The 18,803-nt window shown below is 25.2% G+C and overlaps 4 protein-coding genes across 5 annotated transcripts; all 4 read left to right on the top strand.

The window, feature by feature from the left end:
- Positions 1–3,153: 3,153 nt before the first annotated feature.
- On the top strand, positions 3,154–4,310 carry OCT59_001607 (uncharacterized protein; the record flags this gene model as incomplete). Its single annotated transcript, XM_066143946.1, has 7 exons — positions 3,154–3,238; positions 3,637–3,648; positions 3,723–3,764; positions 3,831–3,887; positions 3,965–4,021; positions 4,096–4,152; positions 4,234–4,310. 7 exons carry the CDS (start codon positions 3,154–3,156, stop codon positions 4,308–4,310), a joined length of 387 nt encoding a protein of 128 aa, XP_065995156.1.
- A 2,187-nt stretch (positions 4,311–6,497) lies between these two features.
- OCT59_001608 (uncharacterized protein) lies at positions 6,498–7,297 on the top strand. Of its 2 annotated transcripts, XM_066143947.1 has the most exons (2): positions 6,498–6,930; positions 7,044–7,297. In XM_066143947.1, exons 1-2 carry the CDS (start codon positions 6,518–6,520, stop codon positions 7,057–7,059), a joined length of 429 nt encoding a protein of 142 aa, XP_065995157.1. In that variant the 5' UTR covers positions 6,498–6,517; the 3' UTR covers positions 7,060–7,297. The 2 variants fall into 2 exon arrangements, with proteins under 2 accessions (XP_065995157.1, XP_065995158.1); XM_066143948.1 differs by having other exon boundaries at positions 6,508–7,297.
- A 2,006-nt stretch (positions 7,298–9,303) lies between these two features.
- On the top strand, positions 9,304–10,288 carry OCT59_001609 (uncharacterized protein; the record flags this gene model as incomplete). Its single annotated transcript, XM_066143949.1, has 6 exons — positions 9,304–9,343; positions 9,663–9,674; positions 9,867–9,932; positions 10,002–10,058; positions 10,138–10,194; positions 10,278–10,288. The coding sequence occupies 6 exons, from the start codon at positions 9,304–9,306 to the stop codon at positions 10,286–10,288; spliced, it is 243 nt and encodes an 80-aa protein (XP_065995159.1).
- Positions 10,289–13,544: 3,256 nt separating this feature from the next.
- OCT59_001610 (uncharacterized protein) lies at positions 13,545–17,434 on the top strand (the record flags this gene model as incomplete). Its single annotated transcript, XM_066143950.1, has 6 exons — positions 13,545–13,766; positions 13,853–13,916; positions 13,990–14,159; positions 14,245–14,761; positions 14,830–15,522; positions 15,597–17,434. 6 exons carry the CDS (start codon positions 13,545–13,547, stop codon positions 17,327–17,329), a joined length of 3,399 nt encoding a protein of 1,132 aa, XP_065995160.1. The 3' UTR covers positions 17,330–17,434.
- Positions 17,435–18,803: the final 1,369 nt, after the last annotated feature.

Consider the following 18,803-nt stretch of genomic DNA (forward strand, 5'->3'; position numbering starts at 1 on the left):
ATATCAAAGTTTTTTAAATTCAATAAATATCTTGATTTATATGATATATTTATTGAGAAAAAGAATTGATATTTGTCCGGATAATACCGGGATATTACTCGAGACTCGAGTAATATCTGATAAAAAGGTAAATGGGTATAAACGGGTAATACCCGTTGTGGAGTCGGTAATACTTTTTTGATTGATCTGGATCCAGAAATTCTGACGGATAGCAGTTCTACCCAGTAGGACCAGTCTTCATGGTTCATTTTTCCAATAATTCACATATCATAAATCAAATTATTATTTTCGCAATTACCATAATAGTATAATGATCAATACTCAATCATGATCCTTAATTCTATATAGGTCTAAAAGTAAGTTTATTATTAAATTTTGCAAGAATTATCTATCATATTTCAATCTGAACACGGATAAAGTTTTTTAAATTATACCATATATCTAGGGATGGCAAAAAACATGTTTTAAAACAATTTTGGCGTTTTAAAACATGTTTTAAATGTGTTTTAAAATATTAAGCACTTTACTAGCCTTTACTAAGTAATACATATTTGCAATAAAAATTTAAGCACTTTATTATATAATATATATTTAGAATATAGCAAAACTGACCTTGTTGGGAATTTTATTTTGTAATAGCTTAATGATACTCTACTATTCGTTAAAAAAAATTATATAATATATTAATTTTAAATCTTCTAATCGATCAATTAAATCAATAACTAATGTCATTTCCACAATAATTACACACTTTGACGAGGTATTTTTCGTAACTTTTCAAAGTGCTTAAGGACGTCTTCTGATGATGGTTTTCCACGAGAATAATTTTAAAAAAGGTTGCTTAAAAATAAAAAAAGATGTCATTAAAAAATAATTACGCAATAATCCGATCAATGTTTTATTTAAAACAAAAAAAAACGTTTTAAAACAATAAAAAATTGATTTAAATTGTTATAAAACATCTTGTTTTAAATCACGTGCCATCCCTACATATATCACGGGCCATAGTACCCCATGTGTAGTATCCTTTTTCTGAAAAAAATCTCCGTTTTCTTTTGATTATACTATTTAAACAATCTAATTTTACTCAGGCTGTTAACACATTTAAATATTTTTTTGAATATATTACAAGTTTTTAAAACCCTTCATTTATAATAAAAGTTTCGTACATCCCTGGGTACAGCATCAACTGACCCCAAAATTTGCAAGATACCTGGCTGTGATATGTAGTAAAATGGGTAGTTTTTAAAGTATAAAGTGCGGTAAAGTTTATAAATTATATAACAAAGCATTAATATTATATATAATAGAGCAAAAACTATGACTACAAACAAAAAAAGGAAAATTTTAGTTTGTTAATAATCATGAAATATATTTCTACAGAAACCTTTTTTATATAACTTTATAATAAATTGAATATGATGACTATAATATAACAAATATGTTTTAATGGGTTACTTTTTACAATTTTTAAAGTCATATTCCTAACAAATCGGCTAATTATAGCAATATATATATTTTCTTATATCATATTAGGAATTAAAAAAAGTCAAAAAAAAAAAAAAAAAATCGACATATAATAAGTAAACCAGCTAATTTGATTATAAAAAAAGTTGCTTTTTATAATTTAACATTGTTTTTTTTTAATATATTTACAATTTACGACCGTTCCCAATTTTTTATCTAACAATAAAATGTCCAAGCCGACGTTAAACCAGGATATTCGTAATTCTGGCCAAAATCGGCTTAATTCTGGCCGAAATTAAACTGGCCAAAATTAAGTTGGCCGATTTTTTTGTTTTTACAAATTGATATAATAATAGTCCGGGTCCGGGTTTTAATATATTAAGTCCGGGCCGGGCAATTTAGGTTAATTTCCAAGTGCGGGCCGGGCCGGGTTGTAAAATAGGGGTCAATGCAGACCTCTAACTCAGAGTTACGGTTTCGGTAACACTATGCGGTATAAAATAAATGCGACGTACAGGGTTAGCCAAATTAAGGATTATTTATATTTTGTGAACCTCTCCGAATTAAAAACTAAAACGCAAATAGAGTCGTTTAACAATTTTGAATTTTCGCTATTATGGCAACCATTCGAAATGATTTAGTTTATGCTGCGTATATATGAGCACATGCATTGCTTAATATTTATGACAGTATAGATAAACAAATTGAACTTGCAAAACAAACTATTCTTGCTGATAAATCTCTTACAAAAGATGAAAAGCAACAGTAATAAAAATTTTTAATGAAGATTATGATTATACTAAGATTATTTTAAATGAAGGGAAAAGAAGGATTTGTGAAAACTGTCAAGAAGAATGTTTGACAACATTATACTGTGAATTTTGTATTAGAAATTATTTAAAATCAAAATTTTCAAATTGGACATCTGGAAGTAATGATATTAATGATTTAATACAGAAATGTCAAACAGAATCATGTTCTCCAAGATTTATAATTGAATGGATTCCATATAGTAATTTACAAAATATTAAATTTTTAACTAAAGGTGGTTACTCTGAAGTTTATTTGGCGGATTGGATTGGTGGACAATATCATGAATGGAATTCTACAGAACAACAATTAGTAAGATATGGATCTCAACAAGTTAATCTAAAAGAGTTAAAAAATGTTGAAAGTGCTAATAGAAATTGGTTCGATGAGGTATGTTAATTGAAAAAGTATTTTGATAAATCGAACTAGTATGTTTATTTAGCAAACTTTTTTGTAGGCCAAATCTCACCTAACAATAGCTAACAAATGTCCAGATATAGTACAATGTTATGGTCTAACTCAAGATCCATCAAATGGAAATCATATGCTTGTAATGAGAAAATTAGATACAAATTTAAGAGAATATTTACAACAAAATCATAATCAACTTACATGGAAAGAAAGAATTAAAATCGCTGAAGATGTAATAAGATCACTTAGTAGGATTCATAGAGAAAATGCAATTCATAGATATTTACATTCAGGAAATATACTTTATAATCAACATACTAATTATTGGTTTATTAGTGATCTTGGATTTTGTGGACCTGAGTGCTGATAAGCCATTAGAAAGTATATGGAAATCTTCCTTACATTGCACCAGAAGTTATTGTTGGAAAAGGATGTACTTTTGCATCTGATATATATAGTGTTGCAATGCTATTGTGGGAAATTTCATCTGAACAACCACCTTTTGCTAACTATAATGATGATTATAGACATGCAATGGATATTGTTAGTGGTATGAGACCAAAGATTATATCAGGAACTCCTTCAAAATATAAAGAATTAATGGAACAATGTTGGGATGCTGGTCTGAGAAAAAGACCTGATATTTATACAATTAGATATAAAATAAGGGAAATTAATAGATTATATTACCTAAACGTAACAGATAAAAACACAAGTATTTTATAAAATTCTTAAAAAATTTTAAAAAACCAATAATTTAGATAAAAAAAGTGATTTAGAAATATTGAGTTGTTATTATGCAAGTAGTAGATTATCTACAAGTAAAGTTTATAAATTTGACAATTTGCTTGAACCAAGAAATGCAACTGAATGTATGATTAATAATTTTCTTCTAGATTTTATTAAATTGATTTTTATTTTTATTTTTAAAAAAAAAATATATAATAGAAGAGCAAGAAGGTTAGTTATATATTTGATGTTTTTTTATTAAATGTTTAATTTTTATAATATGACATTATTTTATTTTTAAAAAGCATATCATAGCAAACTTTATAATTTTAATATTCCCGAAGATAGTGAGTATTTTTTTATTTGTAATATCATTATATGATTACATTTATAATCAAAACTCTCTTTTCCAGTTGATGATTTAAATCTGAATAATGATAGTGCATCAAAAACAACTAGTGATTTTAAAGGTGAATGTTCAATATCAAAATTTTATTTTTAATATTCATATAAACATATCAGATATTAATTTTCATTTAAAATGTAGGAAATAGTAAAGCATTATCTAAAGTATTTCAAAAATTGCGTCTAGGATCAGGAGATAGTAAGTAATTAATATATAAATATGACTACTCAATATAATTAGCTTTAATTATATTTATAATTTTTTTTTTTTAGATAATCAAGATAATTATGGAAAAGAAATTGTAAAACAGCAAATAAAAGAAACAAGATGTTAATGGTATGTAAAGTTTATAAATTTTATATCAACAACAATGATTTTAAATATTCTTATTACTCTCTTTTATTTTATAGATAATGAAGAAGATATTTTTAATAATCCAAATATTGATTCAAAAGATCAAGAAATTCCTGATGGTAATTTAATTTAATTGTTATGAAAATAATTTCAAGAATTTTAATATTAAAATACTAATTTTATTTATTTTAAACGGTTTTTAAATTATTCTATTATCAATAACAATTCATATTTTTCTTAGTTTGTAATTTAAATAATTCATTTTTTTTTAATTTTGCTATAAAATTTTGTATAACAATATTTCTTATCACATAATAAAAAAAAGATAACTAAATTTTTCAAGATGATTATGTCAAAATGGAGTAATGTAATATAAAATTCCTTGAATTTTGTATGTATTACTATAATATTTGGTAGTTGAAGTAAGAATGAGTGTCTGTATTTTCTTTTTATTATGTATTTATTATTCAGGCTAAATTTATTGCCTTTTTTGATTTAATATTAGATCACGTAATAATATTTCACAATTCATATCATCCGAATAATTTTTGTTATATAAATGTTGTCACATATGGAAATTGGGCGTTGATATCTAATCTTGATAATCTTTTAAAAACAACATAAAATTTTATATTGAATAATGCGATAAAACTATCAGCATGTGTAACGGGTCTGCATATTCCAATTATTATTACAAAGTGATGAAAAACAAGTACGGCTAGTAGTTAAAGAAAAACATCCCATATTCTTGTGGATTTAATATATAGAGATTGCAAATTGACGTTATGAAATGATTTGTGTTTTTAATCGTGATTGTAATATTTTACTTAATTTACTATATATTTATATGAAATATTTTTCTTTCTGATTATCTAATGCTTTGCTATATATAAACTGAATAATTTCACATTTTTTTTATTTTTTAAAATATAAATAGGACATCTAATGATGCGGAATCTAAAAATTAGATGCATGAATTTTAATGGAATAATAGTTTAAAAATTCTAAATTTTCCACGAAGTATATTTCTAAAATCATCATCTTTTCACGTGGTTATTTAGGGTGTGATTTGATAAATTGATCTTCATCACCATTACTCATTTTATTAATTATTTTTTTTTAATATTTGAGTAGAAAATTCGTCAAAATTTTTTTTCGCTTCTGAATAAAGACCATTCATTCTAGAAAATAAGATTTCGCTATTACTTCCATACGCCTGTTAAGATCACTATATAGATAATATATTCTACCCAACGGAAGACCAGTATAATCGTGCACATCGATTTTATCTCGCCAAAAAGCAGCATACATTTACATTTCATATATTGTATAATATCTTCAACGATCATCGTCATTTCTGCTAATAAATATTATCTGTACAAACGATCCACAAAATATTAATTAATATTAATTTGCAGTACGATCTTGTCGTTCATTACGCCATTATCCCATATATAGTGTTTACTACAAGAAATATACAAATGTGGCTTTTGAACGGTTAGATGTTAATTTGAAAAATAAACTAAAATGATATTATATCATATCACTACTACCTTCAATATGACATTTAAATTGTAATCGAAATGGTGAAAAAGTTTTCATTATTTTTTTTTTAATTGACGATATATTTATGTGATAAAAAATTGTTATATAACGTAAAATAGATTTTTAAAAAATTAGAAAAGATAGAAATAATAGAAAAAGGAGAAAAAAGTATCTTCGTTAGCGTAATTTTACTAATTTTTACTCATTTTTTCGAGATATTTATTCATTATATAATTAAAGTGAGTCATGATTATCCTTCTGAATTGTATGAATTTGGATGTTTCCAAATGAACGTTTTTTAAATAGCAGACATTTCTGAAATGATTTACAAAATGATAAGCAATTAATCCATTTTTAAATTTTTAAATTTTTTTTTTTTTTGATGAACAAATTAATTGTTACGCAAAATGATCATTCGATTATTACCAAAAAGCGTAATTCAAAATGTACATATCAATCATTTCATTTTTTTCATTTTCATTCATTCCATTTAATGTAATATAAATAAATATATCTTATTTTGGTTTCGATCTTCTTTTTAAATAAATTGCTGACAAATTCAATCAAACAAAAAAATTATGCAGCATCTTTTTTTCAACTTCTTTGTTACAAAAAATGCCGAATTACTAAAAATAGAAAATTGGTTGCAAAGGTATTTTATCCTAAATTGATTTAGATCTACATCATTACATCATATGACATCGACACAACTCCTGCATACACATAGTGTAACCAAAGAATTATTTAAAAAAAACTAAAAGGACGCTAAAATTTCGAATTCTTTTGTTCAACAAAATGAGTAATGAACAATTTCACCCAGTAAATTTTAACGATAAACATATTTATGAAAAATTGTCTGACGAAGTAATATTTCCCGAATTAGATAAGCAAACCATTAATTCTTATAATTTTTATTTACCTTTAGATACACTGATAAGTAATAGTCAAACTTCTAGAAGACCAAAAAAATTAAGAAATAAAACTCCTCGTCCTCAAAATGCTTGGATACTTTATCGTAAGGATAGATTAGCAAGAGATGCTAAAGTATATCGAGGTTGGAAAGCTTGCGATATTAGTAAAGACCTTGGTGAACGTTGGAAAAATGAGGATGAAATTACTATTGAAGCTTTTAACGCTTTAGCTAAATTAGCTAAACATAGACATGGTATAGTTAACGAAGGTTACAAATATATACCACTTAAGAAACGGTAATTTTTTTTTTCAAATGAGGTACAAATTTTTTTTTACGCGTAAAGTACTTAAAGTATCATTTTTTTTACTATATTTTTTCTCGATATTAACTTTTTTTTTTCATGATAAGAAATATGATAGATTGATATCACTTCTTATTGTATATTGATTTTATGTTGATTGTTGGAAATGTGATTTATGGATTTTTTTTAGAATGGGAAAATAGACGTTATATATAAATGGGTGATTTTATGAAATTAAATATAGAATTTAGGTTTTTAGATAATATAAATTATATTAATGAACATTAAATATGAACTTTTGAACTTTGAGATTAATAAAGATTATAGAATGATTGTATTTTGAACAGTCTGAATTTATGAATATCCTTATATCCAGCGTTTTATAGTTAAATGAGAGTTTATCAGTTAATTTACATTTAAATAACTAAATAAGTGTTATAATTTTCATACATAAATTATCTTTTTTAACTACCGCTAACTACAATAAGCTTTTTTTTACTCACCAAATCCAAAGTTCTAACGGTTGTAGTGTTACACAATTTTCAATATCATGAATATCATGGTATCATATCACTTCAGAAAAACACTCGAGTTAGTTGACTATTTAATCAATGATAGCGTAAAAAAAACTTTTTGATATAAAATAATAATTTAAATCATTCTAAATCAGCGTACTGGAATGAAGTTAACGTAGTACGCAGTCACTACTATAAAAAATTTGGTTTCATAATTGATATAATTTTTTATTCTTTTTATTTCAATGATAGTTTAGCATTATTAAATTTTGATACATCACATTCAAATTTACGACTTTTTAAATTCTTATCCTACGATAAAATAAAATTAAATATTTTCAAAGATAAGAATCAACAAATGAATATGCACTTTATATCTATGGTCACTCGATAATATTTCTTAATCTAATTTTTCTTTTTTTTGCTACTGAATCTGTATTTTCGTGACGTCATCATTGATTTTTTTAGTCCTATAAAAAAGTGCATGTGGTATCACGGTAGTACTAAATTAATTGTGGCGCATGATGCGTTCAATTGGCCTAATTTTGGTAAGGATTATTTACATTTGTGAAACGAGCGGAAATCACCGCTCCGAGTTAAAAGGAATCATACGCACTTTTTAATTTTGGTTTATTAAAGGTTTCTATTATGTCAACCATTCGAGATGATTTAGTTTTTGCTGCATATAATAGAGCATATGCATTGGTTAATTTTAATGATAATATAGACAAACAACATGAATTTAAAGAACGAACTATTCATGCCGATAAATCTCTTACAAAATATGAAAAATCAAAAATAATTGAAAAATTAACTAGAGATTATGATTATCATAAAGTCCTTATTAATAAGGGAAAAAGAAGAATTTGTGAAAATTGTCAAAAAGAATGTTTAGCAACTTTGTATTGTGAATATTGTATTAGAAATTATTTAGAAACAAAATTTTCAAATTGGACATCTGGAAATAATAATCTTGATGATTTAATTCAGAAATGCCAAATAAAATCAATTCATCCAGAAATGTTAATTGAATGGATTCCATATAATAACTTACAAAATATTAAGTATCTAACTGAAGGTGGATGCTCTAAAATTTATACAGCAAATTGGATTGGTGGAATTATTATAAATGGAATTCTACAGAGCAACAATTAATAAGATATGGAACTGGGCACGTTATACTTAAAAAGTTAGAAAATGTTGAAAGTGCTAATAGAAGTTGGTTTGATGAGGTATGTTAATTGAAAAAGTATTTTAAATCAAATATATTTTTAAATTATAATACTTAAATCCTTTGTAGGCCAAATCCCATCTAACAATAGCTAACAAATGGCCAGTTGTAGTAAGTTGTTATGGTTTGACTCAAGATCCATCAGATGAAAATTATATGCTTGTAATGAAAAAATTAGATACAAATTTAAGAGAATATTTACAACAAAATCATAATCAACTTACATGGAATAAAAGAATTAATATTACAAATGACATAATTCAAGCACTTTATAGTATTCATAAAGAAAATGTAATTCATAGAGATTTGCATTCGGAAAATATATTATATCAACAATATAATAATAGATGGTTTATTAGTGATCTTGGATTTTGTGGACCTGTTGATAAGCCATTAGAAAGTATATATGGAAATCTCCGTTACATAGCACCAGAAGTTATTGCTGGAAAAGGATATACTAGAGCATCTGATATATATAGTATTGCAATGACAATGTGGGAAGTTTCGTCTGGACAACCACCTTTTGCGAATTACGAAGATGATTATAATCTTGCAATGGATATTGTTAATGGTATGAGACCAAAGATTATATCGGGAACTCCTTTAAAATATAAAGAATTAATGGAACAATGTTGGGATGCTGATCCGACAAAAAGACCTGGTATTTATACAATTAGAGATAAAATAAGAGAAATTAATAGATTATATTACCAGAATGTAACAGATAAAAACACAAGTATTTTTATAAAATTCTTAAAAAATTTTAAAAAAACCAATAATTTAAATAAACTAAGTGATTTAGAAATATTGAGTTTTTATTATGCAAGTAGTAAATTATCTATAAGTAAAGTTTATCAATTTGAAAATTTACCTGAACCAATAAATGCAACCGAAGGTTAATTTCATTTTTTTTTTCTGAAAAATTTCGTTAATATTAAAATTAGTTTTCCAATTAATATTTTTTTTAAATCCCATAATAGAAGAACAAGAAGGTATATATTTTCAATATTTTTTATATAATCATTTTTAAAAGTTTAATATTTATGCAACATTTTTTTATTTTTTTAAAAAAAGCATATCATAGTAAAGCTTATAGTTTCAATATTCCTGAAAATAGTAAGTATTTTATTTGTAATTATTATGATATATACATATACTGTGTAATTAAATTTTCTTTTTTTTAGTTGATGATCTTAATAAATCAAGTGATCACGATAATGATAGTACAAAAATAAGTAGTAGTTTTAAAGGTAAGAGTTTTATTAATTTTTTTTTATACTTGTCACAATAATATATTAACTTTGTATTTAAAAATATAGGAAATAGCAAAAGATTATCTAAAGCGTTTCAAAAATTTTATATAGGATCACGAGACAGTAAGTGAATAGTATAATAATAGTAAACATATTAATGTATATTTTTTACTAAGGTGAAAATTTATTTAAATCTTTTTAGATAATCAAAATAATTATAAAAGAGAAACTACTATAAAACAGGAAATAAAGAAACAAGGTATTGTAAATAAATTTAATTGTTACTGCAAAATTTTTCAAAATTCAATTTTAATTTCAAATACTAATTTTTATTATTTTTAGATGGATTTTAAACTATTTTATTGCATAAATTTATATCAGTTAATGAGATTTTATTAGAATTATTTACTAAAGTAACATATTATTTTTGTTTATTATAGGTTTATATATTAAGAGTTTTATTATATAGCATATTTTTGATATTTCTATTATATAATAAAAAAATATATCTTTAGCTCAATTATTAAATTGAATCATAAAATTTTCAATAACTTGAAATACAAACGATAATTATACTTATCCTTAATAAATTAACTAAAAGTAACTTAAACTCTTATAATAGTAAATAATAAAAGGAATTAATATAAATAATGAATATAATAAATTTTGTAAATATAAGAACTAAAATGATTTAGCGTGTATTTTTAACAAAAAATAAAAAAAAATTACTAGGTAATAGGTATATATTCTTAAACAGGTTTTAGTATATATCTAAAATAATTTATTTATATATTTTTATGTATCGAGAGAAATTATTGAAATGTGATCAATTTAAGTGATCGTCTATTTAGGGATGGCAAAAAACGTTTTAAAACAATTTTGGCGTTTAAAATATGTTTTAAACTTTACTAGCCTTTACTACGTAATACGTGGGTGGAAAAGTGGGCAAATTAACCGATTTGTTGTTTTGTTCAGCTATTATTGAGATGTTAATATATGATTTGGTTCCAGAAAAAAGTTTTGATGTAAAGCCAGTTCCATTATATCGAATTTCACTGTGTATTTAGATAATTTGAATAAAATTAATTCGAGATCCGGCAATAAATCAGTGAAAATTACTAACAAAAAATGGGGCGAAATTTTGTAGCTAGATCATTATTTTTGTGGGTAAGGTATCACTGCATCCAGTGCAACAAAATAAAAATGTTACGCAGTATTTGTAGCAGAAAAACCACAGCTTTCGAATGCATTATTAATTTCTCTTCCGATGAAAATTAAAAAATGACTTGTCTTTGTGGCGACGGCAGATTCTTATTATTTACGATTTTCACTGATTGACATCCGGATCACGGATTAACTATTAAGTTCACTTTATTCTACAATAAAAAAAGGTTAACTTAAAATTTGATTTTTTATATTGTCATTAATATTGTTGATTTTACTTATACCAATCTCTAATCATTCAGGAATATAATATGACTTATGGTCCTAATATACTGTAAAATTAACAATCTAACCTTTCCGCAAAACTGCTTTCCCACGTGACAGATTTGCAAGGAAGTTTTGATACTCAAAATCTTATATGCAAATTTCAATTTTAATAAATAAATTATATGTAAAATCAAATAAGGTCACCTGGGTAGCGAGTACAAGTGATTTAAAAGATAAAGCTTATAAGTTTATTTAATGATCACTTGACTATTATCTTTATATGAATGCCATTTCAAGCATTCTTGGAAATTGAGTTCGTTTATTCTCTAAAAATAAAATCAATAATAGACGTAGTGATGGCACGTGATTTAAAACAAGATGTTTTAAAACAATTTAAATCGGTTTTTTATTGTTTTAAAACGTTTTTTTTTTGTTTTAAAACATCGATCGGCATGATTGTTGCATAATTATTTTTTAATGACCTTTTTTGTATTTTTAAGCAACCTTTTTTAAAATTATTCTCGTAGAAGACCATCATCAAAAGACGTCCGTAAGCACTTTGAAAAAGTTACGAAAAACACCTCGTCAAAAGTGCATAATTATTGTGGAATGACATTAGTTATTGATTTAATTGATCGATTAGATGATTAAAATTAATATATATTATATAATTTTTTTTTTTAGAGTTAGTGCACATTTTATTTAACGAATAGTAGAGGATTCACTAGTATCACTAAGCTATTACAAAATAAATTTCCAACAAGGTCGGCCAAGCTATACTCTAAATATATCATATTATATAATAAAGTGCTTAAATTTTTATTGCAAATATGTGATTATTGTGGCGCAGCCTCATTTGCTTTTTTGCATAACATTTATCTTTGAAAAAATTTTAATTGCTTTAAAGTATTAAGAAAATTAAATTTTCATATTTTAAAGTATAAAATTATTGATTTCATGCTTTTGAAATTTTATGTTTTTAAATTTAATAAAAAAAAATTATTTACTTTATGAAACAATAAAAACAATGCTTTATTGATAAAAAAAAGTGATAACTTTACATTGAAATTTATGTCTGCTTATTTATTAATAAAATAAAACGCATATCTCTTAATAAAATAAGTATAATAAATAACACCTAAATAAATATAAAAACGCGTAATATATAAACAAAGAAATATAAAAAAATGTATACAAATATAATTATAACTCCACAAATATGTGATCATTTGACGATTAGTTCAATCTTTGTTTTTCTCATTGGTTACGTTATAAGACAAGTACAGGATGATGATGATTTATTTAAAAATATCAAATTTAATGTTAATGAATTTGTTGGAAAGGGATATGTTGTTGACAAATTTAATATAAAATGTAGATACTTAAAAGCGGATGAGAGAATTGATAATAAAGCGAAAAAAATCCATAAACAGATTCTTTTTCTTAATATATTCTACATTATTACAAACAAAAACATAAATACAAACTCACAATAAATAACATTAACTGAAAAAATATTAAAGGCCGTGCCAACTTAACTCCTGACGCCACCCTAGTTCAAAAATATACTTTTTTGGTCGATATTGCATGATCTGCAAAATTTTGAAAATTATATTGATTCTGCGTCACGGTTTTTTATCTTTATATAACCATGAAATAATCTCAAATTTTGCTTTTTTAATACTTTAAAATACCTATTCTATAGCATATTAAAAATTTTACCCAATTTGAATTACTAGTTATTAAGATATTCTACTTAAATAATTTTACTACGGTAGTTAAAATTCATTTTTTTTAAAAAAAATAAAAATAAAAAAATATGTATACACAAATTAGTTTATAAAAATTTAATATAACACTTCTTAGTGATTTTTATTATTTAATATTATAATCGATAGCTTTCATATGAATTCAATAATAATGATTGTGATCCAAATTTTTTCTAACCGCAGTTTTTTTCGTTACACACTGTACGTCTGTACGTTGTAGCCTCAAATATACAAATGCATCATCTGTGCATGCATCAATTGCATCATAATGCATTAAAGGCTATTTAAAATAAATAAAATACCCCCATAATTCATAACGCTGAATAAAATTTTTCTTTTAAAAAAATAAAATAAACATATGAAATAAAATAAAAATAAATGTTTTCACTATTATAACTTAGAAGGTAAAATGAAATTAATAAAAGAATGGATTGAGGAAAAAATAACGAATGGGTCTATTCCTTATTTTGAATATGATGAATTTAGTGAAATCACTGAAATTGGTAGTGGAAAATTTGGTCAAGTATTTAAGGCGAGCACAGCTAATATGAAATTGGTTGCACTAAAAGTTATTATTAATAAAAGTTCAAAAGAGGAAATAAATGAAGCCGATGATGAATTTACCAATGAGGTAGGAATCACTTTTTATGTTGTACAATATTAGCTTGTATATTTATATAATAAAATAAATTAATTTTATTTTATCTTTTTTTTTAGTTAAACCTTCTTCACGAGGTTGGTTCTCATCCAAACATCGATTGTTTGCTGGGAATAACGAAAGGTTTGTGTTAAGAATTTTTTTAAATAGTTTATTATACAGTTCAATCTAACTTATTTATATTTAAAATTAATAGATTCCAAGGATTACATTTTGGTGTTGGAATATGCCAATAATGGAAATTTAATGGATTATTTGAAAGAAAAATTTGCTTCTTTGAATTGGAATAATAAAATTAAGATGGCATTGGATATTACTAGCGGATTAGAATTTTTACACTCCAAAGAAATAATTCATAGAGACTTGGTAAAGTAATAATTACTATAATACAGTATTTTGTTATGATTTTTGTCTTGATGATAACCAATAAATACTGTCAATCATTTTATAGCACTCAAAGAATATATTAGTGAATAATGGAAAATTGTTAATTGCAGATTTTGGATTATCCAAAAAGTTGGTAGATGCTAATACTGGTTCTGTAGCTAATATAATGGGGATAATTGGATATATCGAACCACTGTGCTTTAGCAATAAAAAATATTATAAAAAAGATAAAAAGTCCGATATCTATAGTTTAGGAGTTTTATTATGGGAAATTTCAAGTGGACGTCCTCCTTTTTCTAATTATTTAGAAGATAAGATGTTAACTTATCGTATTAGATTTGAAAATCTTAGAGAAGAACCAATTGAGAATACACCTCAAGAGTATCGACAACTTTATGAAAAATGTTGGAATGGTGAACCAAAGTCAAGACCCGATACTTCAGAAGTGTATAGAATCTTAAGTCAATTAAGTACTAAGGATTTTTCTTATCTACTGTCTCCGCAACACGAAGAAACTATTCCGAGTGTTGATAATACTCACAATAGTAGTTATGGCTTTCATATTTCTACCAATTTCCTAAGTAAGTATGATATAATTAAGAACAATGATTTTTATTATTAATTATGTTAATTTATTACATGTTCTTAGAAATTAGGAATTTACTAATAATCGGCCGTACTTTAAGTGGTAAAACAACATTGTCCAGTGTGTTATGTGATACAGATGGTTTTAAAGAAAACGGAAATACAATTAACGAGACTGAAAATTTACTGAAAAAAGATTTCGAATGTAAAGGAACGAAATATTACGTGATTGAAATTGGAGTTGGGTTAATTAAAAAGAAAGATTTTTATAATGAAATAATAGAATTGATGCCAGAAGGGATAAGCCAAGTCTTATTTGTGGTTGACAAAAGCTTTACGACGGAAGAAAAACAAGTGTTAGAGTTGTACAAAAAAATTATTTTTGAATCTGGTATTCTCGAATATGTTACGATTGTTAGAAATAAATTTGAAAATTTTAGAAATAAAAACGAGTGTGAAAAGGATATAAAAAATGTGTTTGAAGAAAATGAAATAATCATTAAAATAGTTAAGTCGTGTAATAACATCATCCACATAGATAATCCTCCGACATATATTTATGATGATAGTGGTTATAAAATTGCTGTTAATAGAAATGCAAGGGAAGAGTCAAAAAATATATTACTAAACTACTTAGAAGATGTATGTCGGGAAAAATATTACAAATTAGTAAAATGGGATGATTTACATAGTAAGATTAATTCTACTGAATCAAATAAGAATTTCGCTGCTAAATTGGAAAAAGCTGATATCACTAGTAAGTAAATTTAATGATATTAATTAGCATCAAATAATTTTACTAATAAGTTTCTACTGATATATATTATTTAGTCTCTACCGGTATTAAAACAAACAATAGAGCTCAACAATGGTTTAACGAAACATATTCGAAAAAGGAAAATATAGATATTTCTGAAAGCAAAAATTTAAAGCTTAAAGGTTTTTTGGAAATAAAAGACTTTACAAAGTTAAAAAGTATTATTTTGAAGAATTTTGAATTAAACAAATTGGAAATTAGTGGTTGTTCTCAACTTGATAAGATTGACTTATCAGAGCTCACCAAACTCACGAGTTTATCTTTAACTGACTGTCAAAAACTGACCGGACTCGATTGTTCGTCAACTAAGTTATCTAGTTTGAAAATAATTAATTGTCCTCAACTTAATAAGATTATTGACAGGTCTAAGACTAAGACTAAGTCTTTATATGCGAGAGGTTATTCAAATCTATCCACGCTTGATTGTTTAGAAACTGGCTTTACTATTTTGGAAATAAATGGTTGTTCTCAACTTAATGAGGTTGATTTGTCAAAACTTCCTAAAATTACGAGTTTATCTGTAATTGACTGTTCAAATCTATCTAATCTTGATTGTTCATCAACTGAGTTAACTAGTTTGAAAATAAGTGGCTGTTATCGGCTTGAAAAATTTGGTTGTTCAAAACTTCCTAAACTTACGAGTTTATCTGTAATTGACTGCCTAAAATTGACCAAGCTTGATTGTTCTAATAGTGAAATAACTGATCTGGAAGTTAGTGATCTTACTGAGCTCAATTGTTCAAATACTTCAATTAAAGAATTAAGTCTTAATCTTTGTCCGTATATTACCAAACTTGATTGCTCTAATAACAAAAACCTAAAAAATCTAGATATAAGCAACTGTTTAAAATTAGAATCTATTAATTGTTCTAATAGTAAATTAACTGGTCTTGACATAAGTTATTGCCCCGAACTTGAAGAAAAGAAAATTCCTGGCGTGGCTATTACTCGAAAAAAAGAAAATGTTAAGAATATATTAATAGTTGGTCGCGCCGGTGGTGGTAAATCCACATTAGCCAATGTACTAACTAACACTGATGAATTCAAAGAAAGCGCGTACGCGGTTAGTGAGACTAAAATTTTCAGGAAAAAAGAATTTAAATGGAATGAGATAAATTTTCGCGTAGTTGATACTATTGGAGCTGGTGACACTAAGCTAAGTTTAAAGGATATTTTGTACAAAATAGTAGATGGAATTTATGCAATGCCAGAAGGCATAAGTCAAATGCTATATGTAGTTGATGGAAGGATTACAGGAGAAGAAATAAGTACGTTTAATATGTTCGAAGATTCCATTTTACAAGATAAAATTAATATTTTTGGTTATGTTACTCTTGTGAGAACTAAATTTGACAACTTTAAAAGAACGGAAGAATGTAAAAGAGATAAAGAAAAATTGCTTGAGGGGGACGAAAATATTGCTAAAATAGTTAGAAAATGCAATGATGTCATTCATGTAGACAATCCTCCGATAAATAGTGATTTTTATGATGATGATGATGATGTTGCCCAAATTATTAAAATGAATAAGAATAACAGACAAAAGTCAAGACAAAAACTACTAGAATATCTGGAAGGAGTAGATCCGGTAAAGAAAAATAAGTACTTCAAATTAAAAACGTGGGATAAATTACGTGAAAATATTAGCGAATATGTAAAAAATAATGAAGATGCACTAAAAAGGTTGGAAAATGAGCCAGAACTTGAGGCATTTTATAATGCTTCTAAAGGATGTTTAATTATGTAGTAGACAAAATTTCAACGAGTGTATAAAAATTATTATCTTTTAATATTCTGAAAAAATTATAATTGCAAATACTGTAATACAGTTACGATGAAAAAATTTTTTTTCTCTTTGTACTAAAATCACTTAAATAAAGTTAATAAAAAAAATCAAGGTATAGAAATAGTATACACTTCGAAATTAATATAGGTAATTTCATGGGAGGTTTAGGAATATCAAGGTTTTTTTCCCTTCATTAATATACCTATAACTAAAAGAATTCGAAACTTTTATATTCATAAATTGATTCATTCAAATTTATAAATTTCCGAATTGCCGCAAGTTATAATGTAAACTTTATTTTACTTATCAACAACCTCATAAATTCTAACGGATATACAATTATGGTATGTATGAAATGACGCGAGTTAAATTGATAAAAATTTTTGTAAACCATTATTCTGGTTATTTGATTTATTGACAATTTAAATTATGAAAAATATTACACTAAGAAAAAAAAAAAACTTTTTTACAAAATAATACAAACACTAAAATGATATAATTTGTAATCCTCTATTAGAAAAATCTATAGGACCCGAAATAAGAGTTTGCGTACAACGAATCAAAATTAATCATGTTTATCTTTCCTTTTATGGGTAATCCCAGCCGAGAACTTGCAACATTTCTAGTAACTTGCCTAAAATTATCATAATTCCGGTCCTGAAAAAATCGTGCAGTTACTGAATAGTAAATATTGAGGAAAAAATACAAAAAAAAAAAATAATAATTCTTATTACTTTAAATACAATTTGCGTATCAAACAAAATTAAAATTTTTTTATATCTGAATTAATCGTCATGTTAACTTCGAAATGATTTAGATTTTATGTATCTGATAGAGGATATGCGTTAGTCAACTATTAAACTCAGCTGCTTTTCTAAAGTGAAATCATTTCATTAATAAGTAAGGAAGGAAGTCAAATTTTAGTTATAAATTATATATATTTTGAGAAAAAGTTTATATAGAAATCACGTCATATTAATACTATTAACAAGCTTTACTTACAAAAATGAAATAATATTCCAAACAGTCCAAGTAACAGTGTCAATTAGAATAATAGGAATAGAAATCAAGTTTTAATATAAGGTGCGCTTAACAGTTAATTTATTAATAATTAAAGGTATTATACTTTTTCATCATTATTTAAATCTTCAAGGACGTCTTTTTTTTAATTTTTGCAAGCTATAATGTAAACTTTGTTTTACTCACCAACAACCTCATAAATTCTAACGAATATACAATTATGTCCAATAAAAGAGCGCTAAATTCAACATCATATTAGATGGTTCAATATGGAATTATATCATAAAGAGACAATTTTATCCATAATATATTAATATACTTTGTTAAATTTCATTTTGTTAATACATAAAGCTGAGGTAAAATTGTCATAGCCCTATAAAAAAAAAATGTCCAGTTTTTGTTCAGAAATCGTCCG

This window comes from Rhizophagus irregularis, chromosome 10 (assembly GCF_026210795.1).
Source record: "Rhizophagus irregularis chromosome 10, complete sequence".
Classification (NCBI taxonomy): Eukaryota; Fungi; Glomeromycota; class Glomeromycetes; order Glomerales; family Glomeraceae; genus Rhizophagus; species Rhizophagus irregularis.